We start from the raw sequence: 18,240 nt of genomic DNA on the forward strand, positions 1-18,240 counted from the left end.
TATGATAAGATATAACAAAAATATGTTAGAAATTGATGAGATTATAATCCATCTCATTGAAACTTATTTATTGAAATAAATATTTATTTTAATAAAATAAGTAATTTTTATTTTTTAATATGTTTATTTAGATTATTTTTACTTAAAAAAATTATTTATTTATTATAAGAAATAAATTCTATGTATTTCTTAAAAGAATGTTTATATAAAAAATATTTTTAAAGTTTAAATAAATTCACCCTACAAATAACGAATACATAACACATGATGACTGTGTTGATTTAGGATGGAAATAGAAAAATTTTATATTTTTCATGTAAAACTCATGTTATTCTTATCAAGGTAAAACATATATTAACTTATAAGTTGGATTAAAGTTGATATATTTAAACCTTGATAACCTTCTTTTATATAGGTGAAATTGAGATTGTATGATAAAATCTTAATTTATATTGTAAGATAATGTAAATAGAGAAATTTTTTATTATATTCGATATTTTCTCAAATAATAAATAACTTTGTCTTTCTTGTAGCATATAGAGTTTCCCCTCCCAGCTTAATTACATGTTAGGAGTTGGGAGGCGGTTTAAAAGCTTATAAGTTAGTTAATTATGAAATGTCAAATGATGTAAAAAGACATTTAAATATTTATAATATTTAAATTTTATTTATAATTACTTGTCATCTTAAAAAGTAGGATAATAATTTTATAGTTGTGTATTATAAAAAAATGATAAAATTAAATTTTTTTAACTTTAAAAAATGATATAATAATGACAATTGATAAGTTAAATATCGTGTGTATCATGGTTGTTAAACTCTCGATTTAAATCGTAAAATCTTACGATTTTACGATTCTACTAAGGGTTGACGAGTTAAATCGGAAGTAGAATCGAAACCGGAGTAGACTCTTCCGATTTTACGTAGACTCGGACGAGTTTGGGTAGATTCGCGAGTCTGCTCCGAGTCCACGAGTTTATGAAAATCCGAAACGGCGTCGTACAACAACCCTCAAAAATGACTCTCGCGACTCTTTCTACTCACTCACTCTACCTTGTTCAAGCTACTAACCCCCTAAAGTGACTCTCGTTGAGCTACTCGCGTCTTCGTGGTTGTCGTCATAGCTGTCGTGCTGCAGTGCTGGACTGCTGAGCTAATCGCGTCGTGGTGGTCCTCGTCATTGTTTGAAACTTAAAAGTCCGCACTCATCGAAAGCCCTCATTTCCTGACCTAGCTCCAAGCTTTGCTCCACGACGCTAAGGTGTTTTCTTTCTCAAAGCTTCTTTGTTAATTCATCTCTGTTAATTGAAAGTTTGAAATGATGCTTATTAAGGAAGTATCTGTTAATTGAAATTCTAGCAAGGCTATTGTTAGCTTCATTGTAGTGTTGAGTTTTGGGTTCTATCCCTAAATTAAGGGAGTATTTGTTAATTGAAATCTCTGTTAATTGAAAGTTTGAAACGATGCTTAGTGTTGAATTCTGGCAATGCTAAGGTGGTCCTCCGAACATGGACAAATTATCTGTTAATTTAAATTCTGGCTTCATCAAGGGTGGGTAGTGAGTTTTGTTGCTGCCTTTTAGGTAGTGGGTTCTGTTGCTGCCCTTTTGAGTAAACTCTTACGAGTTTACGATTCGATTCTACGAGTCAAGTTTACGGAACCTCCACGATTCTACATAGAATCGCGAGTTTAACAACCATGGTGTGTATGTAAGAACATAAAATTATATATAATTTTTTTCATACAATGAACTAAAAAGATAAAAGAATTTTAAATTGAATAAAAGGATATAATAAAATTTCAAATAAATCAGTAAGAATAAAATTGAGAAAAAGGAAAACTAAAAATTTATAAATTAGTTTATTTTTCATAATAAGCTACTTGAAGTAACTTATCAATATAAACTATTTAAGTAATTTATGAAAAATAAACTATTAAAATAAATTCATGTATCAAATAAGCTTTTATTCAAAAGAATTTATAAGCTAATCGACAGAATTTATAAACTCTTCAAAAGCCTTTTCAAACAAATTTAAATCTATTGCAAGGAATTAAACCATTACAACCTTATAGGAAAAGGTTGCAATTACATTATTATTTTTATTCATATAAATTAAATACAATATCAAGAGACTTATAAGATTCATATATCTCTATTTAATCAAATGAGATAGACTCGTTTAATTACATCTTTGGGGATGCTAGAATAATGTGGAATTTGATTCATGGGGAAAAATTGAACTTCAATGGAATTCAATTCTTTACAACACAATGACAATGCATATTCTTCGCAATAAACATTAAACCAACCATTTACTAACAGTAGAAGTAAACATCGAAGTTTCCTGATTTATGTCTGCAGGCTACAACTATGATCAACCAAATCATCCAACAGCAGAATTAATTCAAAACTGTAGACATAAATCAGAGTGTTCCAGAGTTGTATTCTGATACGAGTGGAAATAGGGGTGAGGTTTGCAGGAAGCAAGGGGGTACGAGAAGAAAACAGTGCAAGGCCCAAGAGGAAGGCAACAACACCAGCTTCAAGCATCGTAGAGGAAGCCGTGATAAAGTAGTGGAAATAGCAGGGAATATCATTCTGTTAGAATATTCCCTGGGATATGCTTTTTGTTGGTTTTTCCGTTACCCTTTATATATATATCCTGTGTAATAAGCGCTGGAGTATGAATGAAAAACAGCAAAGTTTTCTTCCCTTAGCTCTCTTCTTCTTCTTCAGGAGGCTGCTTGGTCCTCGAACTCTAACATATTCCAAAATATATGTGGATATATTAATTACATAACATTTATTTTAGAATACAACTATGTATTTTACAAATTAAGTAATCCTAAACGATAGACGTATTAGAAATGTATTAGGAATATCAATTCCATAATATATCCACATATATTTTAGAACAGGTATTCTAGAATACAACTCTCAAATACCTATATGTTACAGACCAAGTTTTCCATAATTTTACCAAATTATAAGTTTTTGGTTGTTCTAGATATGCTTTGAAATGGGCTCATTTGGACTTGGAGCTGTTTGGTGATTGTGGCGGTGGTGTTAGGGCACAATGGTTATGGAAGTTTGGGGGAGAGACGGCTAGGATTTGCTTGAAAGAGGCAGGGTAAGATGGAAGTATTAGAAATTTTGGAGCAACAAGTAAAAATGAGGTGCATAAAGCAATTGGCAAGCATGTAATGATCAGATATCCCTTAATGGTTTGAGCATTCGGTTTATCACAGTACGGTTTCTTTATGAACCCTGATATTGGCACCCAAGTAGAAGTAGTACTATTTAAACCCCTTAGGCCTTAACCAAAAAATGAAAAAGACAAAAATATCCTTTTTTATATTTAGTTTTTTTTTATCCATAAAAATTTGACAAAAGAATTTTTTTACTCTGTAAGTAACTAAACTAAATATAAAAAAAAAATTATAACAATCCATGTACATTACTTAACCAAGTAAGCTAAATCCCTTAATATATAAGACAATTTATCATAACTCATATACACTATTTAATTAATGAGTTAGACTCTTAAAATTTAATTAAGAATGTCTCCAACTGAAAAATATTTCCTTTAATTAAAATCTATATATATATATATATATATATAAGTTAATTTCAAAAGAAATTATATCATTATGAATATAGTATCATCGGAAAACCCGGCGATTTGTGCTATAAAAAAAATCCAGAGATTGTGATCGTTTTATTTGATTGGATCGGTGGTGAATAACTATATACAATCTGAAAGATCGCTCTGTCTACAACCTTTCATAAAGGGAAGCAGAAAATAATTTGCCTCGAATCAACTGCATACTGATGTTAATTATGTTCTATAACTCCACGTGGCAGTAATATTTGTCATTACACATCAATCAAGAGAGGAACACACATATATATATATTAGCTTGAAAGTGTCTGTGTTACACCCATTATTTTAATTTAACTAAAATTTTAAACTATAAATTAAAAACATATACATTAAGAATTAAAATTATAAAAAATATATGGAAATAATTTTAATAAAAAACTATATACTAAAAGAATAAAATAATTTTAAATAGTAATTTAATTATAAATTATCACATAAAATATTTGTTGATTTTGATGAAGAATATATAATGAAAAAAAGAGACTATATATATATATATATATATATATATATATATATATATATATATATATATATATATATATATATATATATATATGCGAAGAATTAAACCCTATCCGATCAATATAACAAACAAGTTTTGAGTTTGGTGGAAGCTCAATTAGTCTCCTATAAGGTAACTAATTAAAGTTTGCATTTTTACCTAGATATATCTTCTTATTTAGTATTAACCTTAAACATGATTGTGTTAAATAAAAGATACATTTAAGATTTAAAAAGCCCACCAATAGAAATCTAGTTTTCTATCAGTTATTTTTGGTTAAAAAATAATTTAAGAACATTATAACTTGCTGAGATTTGATATATGAATAAATTTTTTAATTAGAAAAGTAGTTATTGTGAAAAAAAAAAAACTGAAATCTGAGAAAGGATACGATATGAATAAATTTTAAAAATAATCAATAATTTAAAAATATAAAATATTAAAAATTAATAAAGTCACATTCCTTAGAAAAATAATCTTTTTTTTCCTGGTCCCTTAAAATAAAAATATAGTTTCTCTTATAAATTTTACGGTGAATATAATAAGTTAGCAGTTAATTTGCCAACAAAAATAAGCTCCAGAAGAATGCTATACATCTAATCACGACGTTGAACAGTCGTTTCTGAAGAGTATTAAAAATAACCGGAGTTAAATAAACTTTTTTTATGATTAGAATGCCAATGAAAACAATATATTATTTATTAGTTTCTTTCTGAGAGTCAAACAACATTTGCATATAATTGGCTCAACGTACTCTTAAATTTTTTCAAATTTGAGTCCCTCTCTCTATATTAATGGTCATCACTTGAATTCTTTTTCGATCACACTAGCAACATTAAAAAATGTCTGCGAAAGATACAAATGGACAATGCCAACTGCCCAAGGAAGATGGTAATGGTGAAAATGGGGACAGTCAAAAGCTCAACAAGTATGCTTGTGCTTGTGTGACGGCTGCCACTATTATCTCTGCTATATTTGGTTATGGTGAGTGACTTATTCTTGTTCATCACATATAATTGCTTGGGTGATAATTAGTTCTTGAGTATTGGATTTTAAAAGTCCACAATGAAAATGTACTTTTCAGTTACCAGAAGATTTGTCAATAATTACGTACTATTTATTATTAGGTATTATTTAGTCGCTAATATTTTTTTTTGTGGAACGATAATATTATTATAATAATAACCAAATGAAAAATTATGACCATAAATACTAAAGTATGTATTATTAATTATATGATTTTTTTTTTAATTTCTTACTTCCAAATCACGACTAATGCAAAAAATCACTCCCAAATAAGTAATTGAAACTATATAGTCATGAATATTATATCACATAGGTGGCCACTGAAACTATGACTACAAAAAATTCTATACTTACGGTTAAGTATTAATTAGGTCTGCTTACGTTGATATAACACTTGTTTAATGAAAGTAATATGTTATTATAGATATTGTGAATTTAGCAGTGTTAATTAAAAAAAAAATGAACTGAGCAATATAATATATCATACTAACAGAGAAGATTTTATTGCTAAAAAAATTAATTTGCATTTAGCACATTTTATGTGAGATATATATTTAGTGTTTTTCAGCTTTTAAGGAACAAGAAACTTTGAAAAACATTTGCTTTTAATGCAAAGTTCATTTCCTATGTTTTTTGAAGTAAACAAAGAAAGGATCAGTTGTCACAATTTAGAATTCAACTAGTGATTTCCAATATTCTTAGTTTATATGTGATTGTAATGTGGGACTAGTCCTCTTCCTAAGCTTTCTGCGACCCATGCAGAAAAGAAAGTTAATGATGAAAAAAAAAGGTTAGGTGTTAAATTTTTTTTCCTTGATGTAGTTTTTTTAATGAGTATACTTATAAATATTATGTGTCTACACGAGAGATGATAATTTGATCAAAACTTGACAGTATTCATAAAAATTACTTATGAAGTGTAAGTTTTCACCCATTAAATAAATTTACCTCCAGGTTTAAGTAATAACTTACTCAAGTAACTCAACTACAGGTTTAAATAAAGTATTATAGGCATGAATGTCGGTACAAGTATTATAGCTAGTACTCAAGTAACTCAACTCAATGCATCCCGCATATATTTCTTATATTTTATATTTTTAGAATTCGAAATGTTTTTAAAAATTTATTTTAAATCAGGTTAAACAATTCTGTTTATTTGTATAATATTATTAAATATTGTATTATCTTTAAGTATTTTTCAATTAAATTATATATAGTATACTTTTAATCAATGCCCTCTTTTTTGAGTTTGGTTTTCACTGGTAATGTTAATATTAATATTATAATAACTTTCATGTTTTATTATTTTTTTGTCAAACAAAAATATTTCAAGTATAAATAAATAAATAAAAAATTTCAAGAGATCACCTTCAAGTTAATTATTAAAATGCAAGTAATAAATGAGTAAGGGTATGAGTACGTTAAAAGTACGAGTATGAAAATTAGTGCTATAATTAATATTTCCTTCAATCTCAAATGTATTTTTCTAGTTTTAAATAAAAACAAATTTTAACTAATTAACTTTACCTTATTTAATAAAATAATTTCAAAAACATCTTTCATCTAATTGAGATTTTGTTTTGAATGATTCTTTTTTATTTTTATACCAAGTTTTAAGGAATGGTAATTTAGGAAAATAGTCTATGTTTTAAATAAAAATAATACTAAAATGATTTTTTTTTTATATTTGAGATTTTTTTCGTATATTTGAGACTGAGAGAAGGAGTATCTTATTCACCCACTATTCATAATTATAATCTTTAGTGTTCATTAATAGTATTTTTGGTGTAATTTTTACAATATGTATTATTATTTATTAGTTTACCATCTGTACCATATTATTCTTATTATAGACCCATAATGCCGATACTCTCTAATAGTATAATTTTTGTTAAACAAATATATTATCGTAGTCGTCTGATCTAACTTGTACATGTCCTTTTTTTTTTTAATGTGAATTTTGGGTGTACTTAATTATTTGTTAGAAGTAAATTGGGACTTGGGAGCGACTTAAAATGATCAAATATGTTTCTCAATATAGTAAAATTTTAGTGACGAATTTTAAAAAATTAGATATAAATTAATTCGTTAACTTTTTTTTTTCCTAATTATAGTGGGAGTACTGTATAAGCAATAATACTAGTATTATTTTTTCAGTAACGGGAGTGATGGCTGGAGCACTCTTATTCATAAAGGAAGAACTTCAGATCAGTGACCTACAAGTGGGGCTCTTGGCAGGGATCTTAAATGTGTGCGCGCTACCTGCATGCATGGTTGCAGGAAGAACCTCTGATTATCTCGGTCGCCGTTACACCATCATTCTAGCTTCTGTCATCTTCTTATTGGGCTCCCTTCTAATGGGCTATGGCCCATCCTATTCAATCTTAATCATTGGAAGATGCATTGTTGGAATAGGTGTAGGTTTTGCATTGATCATAGCACCGGTTTACAGTGCAGAAATTTCATCCCCTTCCTACAGAGGCTTTCTCATTTCTCTCCCAGACGTTTCCCTCAACTTTGGACTCTTGCTTGGCTATGTCTCAAACTACTTCCTTGGAAAACTGTCTCTGAAACTTGGATGGAGAACCATGTTGGTTGTTCCTGCAGTTCCTTCACTTGTTCTTGTCATTCTCATGTTCAAGTTGGTAGAGTCTCCAAGGTGGTTAATCATGCAAGGACGTGTAGGTGAGGCAAGGAAAGTGCTTTTATTAGTCTCTAATACAAAGGAAGAAGCTGAAAAACGCTTGAAGGAAATAAAAGGTGCTGCTGGGATTGATGAAAAGTGCACAGAAGACATTGTCCATGTTCCAAAGCAAATTCGAAGTGGTGCAGGAGCTCTTAAGGAACTGTTGTGTAAACCTTCACTACCAGTGCGTAATATACTAGTTGCAGCTATTGGAGTTCATGTGTTCCAACAGGTTTGTGGAATAGAAAGTATTTTGCTATATAGTCCAAGGGTGTTTGAGAAAACAGGAATCATGGACAAGAGCATGCTCCTTCTAGCCACGGTTGGTATGGGAATTAGCCAAGCTGTGTTTACATTCATATCTGCTTTCTTGTTGGACAGGGTTGGGAGGAGGATTCTGTTGCTGATTAGTGCAGGTGGTGTGGTTGTGACCCTCTTAGGATTGGGTTTTTGCATGACCATGGTGGAAAACTCCAAAGAAAAACAATTGTGGGCAATGGGTTTTACCATTGTTTTTACCTACATATTTGTAGCTTTTGTGGCTATTGGTATTGGACCTGTGACGTGGGTTTATAGCTCTGAGATTTTTCCCCTCAGGTTGAGAGCACAAGGTCTTGCCATTGGTGTGACTGTGAATAGAATTGCCAATGTCGTAGTGGTTACCAGTTTCATTTCAATTTATAAAAAGATAACATTAGGCGGTACTTTCTTTATGTATGTTGGTATCACTGCGTTGGCTTGGTGGTTCTACTACTCCTTGCCTGAAACCAAAGGAAGGTCATTAGAAGATATGGAGACAATCTTTGGGAAAAATTCCAAGTCGGAGATACAAGTGAAGCCTGAGTTATGGATTTCATGCATGAAATAAACAATGATCTTTAGAGAGTGAGCATTTAATTAGCCAGGGTCATGTTTCTGTCGCTGATATAATTTAGGAAAATAATAGGTGTACACCTAGATAACACTTAAATAGAAAAGTGTGTATCATAAGTTATATGATAATAGATCGAGAAAGATATAAATAATAGCTATTGACAGAATATTTGATATATATGAATGTTCATATAACCATCTGCATAATTTGAGGTGCATGTACGTACTGCATGTATTGTATTCTTAATTCACCAAAATTCAAGAATTATGTATCTTTGTTGGCACTTAAATATATTTTTGTTCCTATAATATATAACTATATGCTTGACTTTTTTTAGTCATTTTTCATTTTAATTTTCTTTTCAATTTAATTCCTGTAATGTTTTTTATATATATGTTTTGATCCCTGCACGTTACCATTCAGTTATTGTTACTTGTTAATGACTAAATGTAGCTAAAATTAAGAAGTCTATATTAGCATACTACAAACATGACCATAAACTCCTGACATGTCACCTTAAATAATTTTTATTTTAGTTCTTCTAAGCTATACCTATTTTTTTAATTAGCCCTATCCTCCCAAACCTTTTCGATCATTTTCCCTTTCCCGGCCGGCCTGTTAACTTTCAACAACTCCCACTGTCGTCCTCTCCCCCACTTCCTTGTGCAGTTTTGTTTCCGGTCCACTTCTATATAAAAACCTCCCCCTCTTTGATTTTGGAAGAAAAGCAAAATCGAGTAATGAAGAATTTTACTTCATTTTTATATATAATTGAGATTTTGATCTCAAACTTACCTAACCCCTCTCATATGCAACACATACTTTGAAGTTAGTTTATTCACATAGTAGTATTTAATAGGCAATCAATTAATGTCCCCTAAAAAACATCAAAATATGCTACTTAAAAATCACCTTAAACCAAAAGATCAACACAATTATATAAGATTTTATTATGTTTATATGAATGAGAACAATACATTTAATAGGAGAGTCTGACTCTATTTAATTTTTATCATATACAAAATTCTCTTAAACTAATGATTGTGTCCAAATGATGTTGAAAATAATTTTAAAACAAAATTAATCTCTAATCCAACAACTTAAAGGATTCCAGACTTTTGAACAAAAAAAAAAAACACTTTAAATATCCGATCACATCATGTATCATAGAAGACACTGGGATTAACCATTGATTAATTTAAGGTCAAACTGCCTTTACCCACTGGCCGAAACCCTCATTTACAAATATTAACACTTCGATCCCACGATAGGCCAGCTATCTTCTTATTCTCAAATTTTATTACTCTACGTAAATTTCTTATTAACTTTAACCGTACCATTACAGTTTCGCAAATTCCTTCACCTCATGTCAATAACTAATTGAACAATTATTTTTATATATATACAAAACCGATTTAACTTTATATTTTATGAATATATCACAACTCAATAAATTGACCTATCTAAACGTGATTTGGCTATAACCTTATTTAAATGAATGGTAGCAATTAACTAATTTCGTAATAGAAAAATATATACTCTATACTAATTACATTGAAGAGTCATTTATAAGAAATTTTATAAATAACAAGGATTAAAGACTCGCCCTTTTATAATAGTAAATAATGAAATTTCTCACAGAAGTAACATTTAAGAGAATGAAGCAACATTTGCTTAAAGAAAATTAATAATAAATGATTGGCGTCATAGACTTCACATGCAGTTTTCCAGTAAAATTAAAGTCTCTACGTGTGAAGGTTATAACCTGTGAACTTTTCAAATCAAAATTTAAAATTGTCTGCGGATAAAGAAACAAACGCGCACTCTGCCAACTATCCATGGAAAACGGTATTGGTGAAAATGAAAACAGTCATGGAAGTCTTAACAAGTATGCCTGTTCCTCAGTGATGGCTGCCTCTATTATCTCCGCTGTATTTGGTTATGGTGAGTGAGTTGTACTTATTTCATTTGGTTATGGAAAGAGAAAAGATATAAAGAAAGAATATGGATATAAAAAAAATGGTGGGATAAAGAGTAGATTTTAAGAATTGTTTAACAGATTATAAAAATGTATATATTATATACTTTACTTTTCAATAACTAGATTATAGAAGATATGAATGATGTAATGATGAGTAGTTTGCTTGCAATATTAATATTTTCAATAACTAGATATAATCGGCTAATTAATAATCAACATTGATTATTCTCTAGTTGTTGGAGTGATGTCTGGAGCCCTAGTATTCATAAAGGAAGATCTTCAAATCAGTGACTTGCAAGTGCAGCTACTTGCAGGCATGTTACACTTGTGCGCACTACCGGGATGCATGGCTGCAGGAAGAACATCTGATTACAAAGGTCGACGCTACACCATCATTCTAGCATCCACCATCTTCTCGTTGGGCTCCATTCTAATGGCCTGGGGTCCATTCTATCTAATCTTAATGATTGGAAATTGCATTCTTGGAGTTTCCGTGGGTTTTGCACTCATCATCGCACCAGTTTACAGTGCAGAGATTTCACCTCCTTCCTACAGAGGCTTTCTCACTTCTCTCCCAGAACTTTCCATCAACATAGGACTCCTTCTTGGCTATGTCTCAAACTACTTCTTTGAAAAATTGTCTCTTAAACTTGGGTGGAGGATGATGGTGGGTGTTCCTGCTATTCCTTCACTTTGCCTAATCATTCTCATGTTGAAGTTGGTGGAGTCTCCAAGGTGGTTAGTCATGCAAGGGCGTGTAGGTGAGGCTAGGAAAGTGCTTTTACTAGTTTCCAATACAAAGGAAGAAGCTGAACAACGCCTAAAGGAAATAAAAGGTGTTGTTGGAATTGATGAAAACTGCACCCTAGGCATTGTTCAAGTTCCAAAGAAAACTCGCAGTGGTGCAGGAGCTTTGAAGGAACTGTTTTGTAAATCTTCACCACCAGTGCGCAGGATACTGATTTCAGCTATTGGAGTTCATGTATTCCTTCAGATTGGTGGAATAGGGGCTATTTTGTTATATGGTCCAAGAATCTTTGAGAGAACAGGAATCAGTGACAAGAGCAAGCTCATGCTAGCCACTGTTGGCATTGGAGTCAGCAAAGTTATATTCGCATTCATATCAATATTTTTAATGGATAGAGTTGGGAGGAGGATTCTCTTTCTGGTTAGTGCAGGAGGCATGGTTGTGACCTTGTTAGGGTTGGGTGTTTGCTTGACCATAGTGGAGCGATCCACTGAAAAAGTAGTGTGGGCAATAAGCTTTACCATTATTGTAACCTACCTCGTTGTGGCTTTTATGACAATTGGAATTGGGCCAGTGACATGGGTTTATAGTACAGAGATTTTTCCTTTAAGGTTTAGGGCGCAAGGCCTTGGTGTCTCTGTGGCCGTGAACAGAATCACGAATGTGATAGTGGTTACAAGTTTCATTTCAGTTGATAAAGCCATAACAATGGGTGGGGTTTTCATTCTGTTTGCTGCTATCAATGCTTTGGCTTTGTGGTACTACTATACGTTGCCTGAAACTAAAGGAAGATCATTAGAAGATATGGAGACAATCTTTGGGAAAAATTCCAAGTTGGAGATACAAATGAAGCCTGGAAGCAATAAATAGAATTTCACGTGCTCCAAAATTGATACATATAATTAAAATAATATTATCTTCTTGTGAGATTTTTTTCCTGTTTTTGTTTTTGTAAAGTGACATAAAAAAATCAAGAAAATAAACATCCAAACGAATCACATGAACGAGATAATGTTTGATCTAGTCGTTGTTATTTCGGTATAACTTAAAAATAAATTATATCAATATGACTTATTTATTAAGTAATTATTTAATGTTGTGTGATTTATATTATCATATCAGATAATTCAATTTACTTTTTTATTTTTTTAAAAATTAAAATTTAAACATCTTTTTGTAAATTTTATTTTTATTTAATATTTTATTAAAAGAGACATTTATTACTAATTAATTCTTAATCGTTTGTAATTTTTAAACCCACTATATCTTCCCGCCGTCATCGAACATAAGAAGAACACTTTCTGTGGATTGCTTCCTGCGTTGTGCTTCCCACCGACCACTGTTATAAATTGGCAAAATTTGAAGAGAAAAAATAAACGTCTTGTTGCCTTCTAAATTAACTGAACAAGATTTTTATTGTAGGCTGCATTGGGAGTTTAAGTATTTTATTTTTTTGTATTTGTGTTGATTTGAAACTACTAAAGGAGTTACACATTAATTTATTATATATTCTAAACAAGTTTCAAGAATGTTTGTCTTCACTGTAATTTCTTGGCATCACCAAATTAGTTTTTGTAACAAAAAATAAAATGTAAAATTTTGAACTTCTATTATCAATTGTGAAACGTTAAAAGATAAAAGAAGGATTTTTTATGTACTTTGGAAGCTAGTACACGTATTAAGAAATGTACTTCATTTATATTAAATTTATTTTCAATTCCTAGCTTAATACAGCTTTCAATAGTTCCTTCCTTGATAAAAGAATATATACCAATTTATATAAAAATATTTAATTATCTTTTGGACGGTGAAGTTTCGACTAACACCGACCAACAACTCACAGTTACACACTTTATTTGCAACAATCTCAGTGTTAGGAACTACGATTCTAATCCTAAGCAGAAATAATAAAGGAAAATTTATAGTGGAAATTTCTCATATATTCATTTCATTTCTGGATACATATTTATAAGCAGCACTAGCTAAACGGTGCCTGGTGTCCCACTGTGAGTGCGCTGAATTGTAAGAACAGAATTGGTTAAGGAAATCTAGAAATATTCTTGTCCTTGTCCTTATCCTAGTGCTGTCCCCTCATATGTAATCACAAAGATAATTGGGCCTCTTGATGTTCCTGCTTGGTCTGGTATCAGCCCTCTCTGTATTGCTATCACTCAGCCACAACTATTATCCCTCTGGTTCCATCAACTTATATAGTTCAACGTGGTGACGACACTGCAAGTCTCATACGTGTGAGGAGCGACAATGAGGAAGGAGGTTGCATCATATAATCAAACGCTATGCATGTAGAAGTTGGTGACAGACTCGAGAATAACAAAATGTACGTGTAGTGGCTTCGTCCCGAACCTCTCCGATCCATCGCACTTCAGTTGAACTTCAACTCGCTTATGGATTTTTCTTAACATTTTATGTTTCTTCAAATAGTGTTAGTCAAAACTTGACAAATAAGATCAAAAGGGTTAACAAATTATAAGTTATAAGTGACTAAAATGGTATATTTTAAATTATGAAAATTAGAAGAGAAAGTTGTTGTAACAATAGAAATTGAAAGAGTAATTAAATCTTTAAAAATAATAGAATAATACTTTTACAACCTATACAAATTGCAAGGATAGATTTTCTTATTACCTTCTATCACCTCGAAGGATTATTTCAATTAAGTTTTATAAACAACTTGCGTTATAGAGGAGGCCTTTTACAATGATGATAACATGCTGGCATTTCTCATAAAATGCAACGTCTCAGGAAATGAAGCAACAATTGCTTGTTGAAGAAAATAATATAAAATGCAACGTCTCAGGAAATGAAGCAACAATTGCTTGTTGAAGAAAATAATATATAAATTAATCAATGATTGGTGTCATGAACTAGGATTTGAAAGGTCTAAAATAAATTTATTTTGAGGTATATTAGTACTAAATTTTTTTTATTAAAATTTATTTTTAAATATAATTTTACAATAATTTTTTTTTGAGGTATATTAATACAAAAAAAAAATTTGAAACTTTTTTTTTTTGGGCCTAAAGCTGGACTGTTTTGGCCTTAATTCGGTCGTGCATGAACTCTTATAAACTTGTGCGTGTTAGAGTCTACGCAAAGATTATCACTAGCTTTTGAACACTTTTAGATAAAAATTAAAAATATCTTCCGCAAATAAAAACGCAGACGGCCAAACACATCATGGAAAACGGGGGATGCCATAGAAGGCTCAACAAGTATACCTGTGCCACTGTGTTAGCAGCTTCTATTGTCTCTGCTATGTTTGGTTATGGTGAGTGTACATACTTTATCTCAAATATTAACGTTTCTATCTTTGTTTTCAAAACCACGGCTATGGAATTTAGACCTAAAAACTTTCCTAAACTACTCAAACTCCCATGGCCACCAAGTCAATTCTAGCGGGTATCCGCGATTCTATCTAATCACTAACAAAACTGTTTTTGTACATTTGTTGTGACTTTGATTTTGGAAAATATTTTGCAGGAACATAAGTGACAGAATAAATTAATTATATATAATTTCATATACAGTATCAATTAGTTAATATTAAATTTAACATGTGATATCAAAAATGCATTTTATCTAAAAACAACTCATTAAATTTAATTCAAAATCAGTTTTGGCAAGATATAAATTGGGGTAAACATATACGCAAGAAAAAATAATGGATGTAAGAAAGTTACAAAATTTATACAACCAATACAAAAAGTTATGTGGATTAATAGAATTGTTTGCGATTGTTATTTAACCAGACAAATTAAAATCAGCTAGCTAACTAATAAACGATATTATCTTTAATTAGTCACAGGAGTGATGAGTGGAGCATTGATATTCATACAGGAAGATCTCCAAATCAATGACCTACAAATACAACTCTTAGTAGGCGCGTCACATTTGTGTGCCCTACCAGGTAGCTTGGTTGCAGGAAGAACATCTGATTACATAGGTCGCTGCTACACCATCACTCTCGCTTCCATCGCCTTCTTATTGGGCTCAATTCTAATGGGCTACGGCCCATCCTATCCAATCTTAATGATTGGAAACTGCATTGTTGGAGTTGGTGTGAGTTTTGCAATGGTAGTAGCACCACTCTACAGTACAGAGATTTCACCTCCTTCTTCCAGAGGCTTTTTCACCTCTCTCCCAACACTTTCCGTCAACACAGGATTCTTGCTTGGCTACATGTCAAACTATTTCTTCGAAAAATTGCCTCATAAACTTGGATGGCGGATGATGGTGGCTGTTCCTGCAATCCCTTCACTTTGCCTAATCATTCTCATGCTGAAATTGGTAGAGTCTCCAAGGTGGTTAGTCATGCAAGGACGTGTAGGTGATGCTTTGAAAGTGCTTTTACTAATCTCTACTACAAAGGAAGAAGCTGAACAAAGGTTGAGGCAAATAAAATGTGTTGTTGGAATTGATGAAAACTGCACCCTAGACATTGCTCAGGTTCCACAGAAAACCAGTAGCGGTAAAGGAGCTTTGAAGGAGTTGTTTTGTAAATCTTCACCTCCTGTGCGTAGGATATTTATTACAGCTGTTGGACTTCATTTGTTCCTGCGGATTGGTGGAAGTGCTGCTATTTTGTTATATAGTCCAAGGGTGTTTGAGAGAACAGGAATCACTGACAAGAGCACGCTCATGCTAGCCACTGTTGGCATAGGAATCAGCAAAGTTGTGTTTGCATTCATATCAATATTCTTGTCTGATAGATTTGGAAGGAGGATTCTCTTGCTGGTTAGTGCAGTAGGTGTGACTGTGACCATGTTGGGGTTAGGTATTTGCTTGACCATAGTGGAGAAATCCATAGAAAAGCTACTTTGGGCGTCATGCCTTACCGTTATTCTTACCTACATCTTTGTGGCTTCTATGTCTATTGGAATAGGACCCGTGACATGGGTTTATAGCTCTGAGATATTTCCCCTTAGGTTCAGAGCTCAAGGCCTCAGTGTCTGTGTGATTGTGAACAGAATGATGACCGTGGCAGTGGTTACAAGTTTCATTTCGACTTATAAAGCGATAACGATGGGTGGGATTTTCTTCATGTTTGCTGCTATCAATGCTGTGGCTTTGGTGTTCTATTACTTTTTGCCTGAAACTAAAGGGATATCATTAGAAGATATGGAGACTATCTTTGAAAGAAATTCTAATTAAGAGATACAGATGAAGCCTGCTGCATGTGTGCATGCAACGATCTCTAGCTTTTATGGCTAACTATATATATTAATTATAAATGAAAAACATATATGGAGCATTCGTTCAATAAACAATGGTTATTGTTAATTAAGTCTCAGACTATCACACACACACTAAAAAAAGTCTCATATATGAAGGATATATAATTTTTAAGCATTTTCCTTTCCTTAATTGCAGTTTTAGCTCTTTTTAAGTATTGCAATTGTGTGATAATCTCTCATGTTCTAATTGCTCAGTTTGAGTCTCCTCTAGTTTTCTCCTATTTACAATTTGGTTCCTTCGTTATTGTTTCCCTCCATTATTTAACAAAATTAGGCGGCGCGACAAACTTGACATAACATGATAATGAGTAAATGCAATATTGTAACTAAAAAGCTTGCAAGAGTCAAATTACAATGACCAATAAGGTGCTCTGACTATATTGACTTAATTGTCCTTTTTTCTATACTTATAGGTAAACTATTGTTTTTATGATCGAGATTGACTTGTAATAGAATTGACTTATCAGTATCGACCTTGTTAGGTTGATTCTTTGATTTTAATCTATCTAGATATCTTTTAATGATAAAATCGTGTTAATTGTGTAATAAAATCGTACTAATTATCAGTACCGACCTTATCAAGTCGAAGTAGACAATATTTTTGTGCCTAATTATGTGCAACGAACTTGAGGTTGTCAATATATTTGTGCTAGAAGGAATGCCTACATAAACTATTACTTTTATGGTTGCATTGAACAACAAGACCCAATATCCATTGCACAACTCCCCCCTTGCTAGCTTGTATTAGGGTTGACTTACCAACACTGACCTTTTTAGGTCGACTCATTGACTTCAATCTCGTCATGCATCCCGCCTAACTATATCATAATTGTGGCAAAGATATCACATGCGCCATAGTGACCTAACAATTTTTTCCTACCAAAATCACTACTATATAAGGGTGTCTCGCTCATTAGGTATATATCTAACCTTATTTTTACATTCGTCTCATATTCTCATTGACTTGAACATCAAAGTTCTTACGGGTGGCCATCACTGAATTTCCCACTTTGCCACATCAGTTCGAGCTAGCTTTGTTGGCTAGGATTCACCATATATAGTGCTTAATTTGTGTTTATTTGGATTATGCCGCCGAACAATTTATCCAACAATAATAATCTCAATTAATATATAATATGAAGAAGAAATCAATGTTAAATCCAATTAATTTTTTTATTAAACTAGTCAAGATGGAACACAAGATGTGTCCATAATAACCAAAATGGAGCACATAATTGCACAGAGACTACCCCTTTACATGTTTAACGTCATCCAACTTTTCACATTAAACAAAGGCCAAAAATATAATAACCAATACATTACACCCCCATGAAAATAAATAATTAATTTCCTTAAATATCTGTGACTGAATAGCCGCTATACCATATTCAAAACTTAATACGCTAACAGCAACAAACAACCTCCCTCCAGCAATAATATTTACCATTGTACACTGAATCAATTAAACCAACATGCAAATAATACTTTTAGAATATGTTT

At 31.6% G+C, this 18,240-nt stretch overlaps 3 protein-coding genes across 5 annotated transcripts; all 3 read left to right on the plus strand.

Moving 5' to 3' along the window:
- The first annotated feature begins 4,958 nt into the window (after positions 1-4,958).
- On the plus strand, positions 4,959-8,933 carry LOC114375895 (probable polyol transporter 6). The gene is made up of 2 exons (XM_028333757.1): positions 4,959-5,154; positions 7,354-8,933. Exons 1-2 carry the CDS (start codon positions 5,013-5,015, stop codon positions 8,748-8,750), a joined length of 1,539 nt encoding a protein of 512 aa, XP_028189558.1. The 5' UTR covers positions 4,959-5,012; the 3' UTR covers positions 8,751-8,933.
- Positions 8,934-10,366: 1,433 nt separating this feature from the next.
- LOC114375841 (probable polyol transporter 3) lies at positions 10,367-12,505 on the plus strand. The gene is made up of 2 exons (XM_028333704.1): positions 10,367-10,700; positions 10,971-12,505. The coding sequence occupies exons 1-2, from the start codon at positions 10,595-10,597 to the stop codon at positions 12,353-12,355; spliced, it is 1,491 nt and encodes a 496-aa protein (XP_028189505.1). The 5' UTR covers positions 10,367-10,594; the 3' UTR covers positions 12,356-12,505.
- Positions 12,506-14,516: 2,011 nt separating this feature from the next.
- LOC114375768 (probable polyol transporter 6) lies at positions 14,517-16,790 on the plus strand. 3 transcript variants are annotated; one of them, XM_028333622.1, is made up of 2 exons: positions 14,517-14,774; positions 15,312-16,790. In XM_028333622.1, exons 1-2 carry the CDS (start codon positions 14,684-14,686, stop codon positions 16,655-16,657), a joined length of 1,437 nt encoding a protein of 478 aa, XP_028189423.1. In that variant the 5' UTR covers positions 14,517-14,683; the 3' UTR covers positions 16,658-16,790. The 3 variants fall into 3 exon arrangements, with proteins under 3 accessions (XP_028189423.1, XP_028189422.1, XP_028189424.1); XM_028333621.1 differs by having other exon boundaries at positions 14,518-14,774; positions 15,306-16,790; XM_028333623.1 differs by having other exon boundaries at positions 14,519-14,774; positions 15,344-16,790.
- Positions 16,791-18,240: the final 1,450 nt, after the last annotated feature.

Source organism: Glycine soja, chromosome 11 (genome assembly GCF_004193775.1).
Source record: "Glycine soja cultivar W05 chromosome 11, ASM419377v2, whole genome shotgun sequence".
Lineage (NCBI taxonomy): Eukaryota > Viridiplantae > Streptophyta > Magnoliopsida > Fabales > Fabaceae > Glycine > Glycine soja.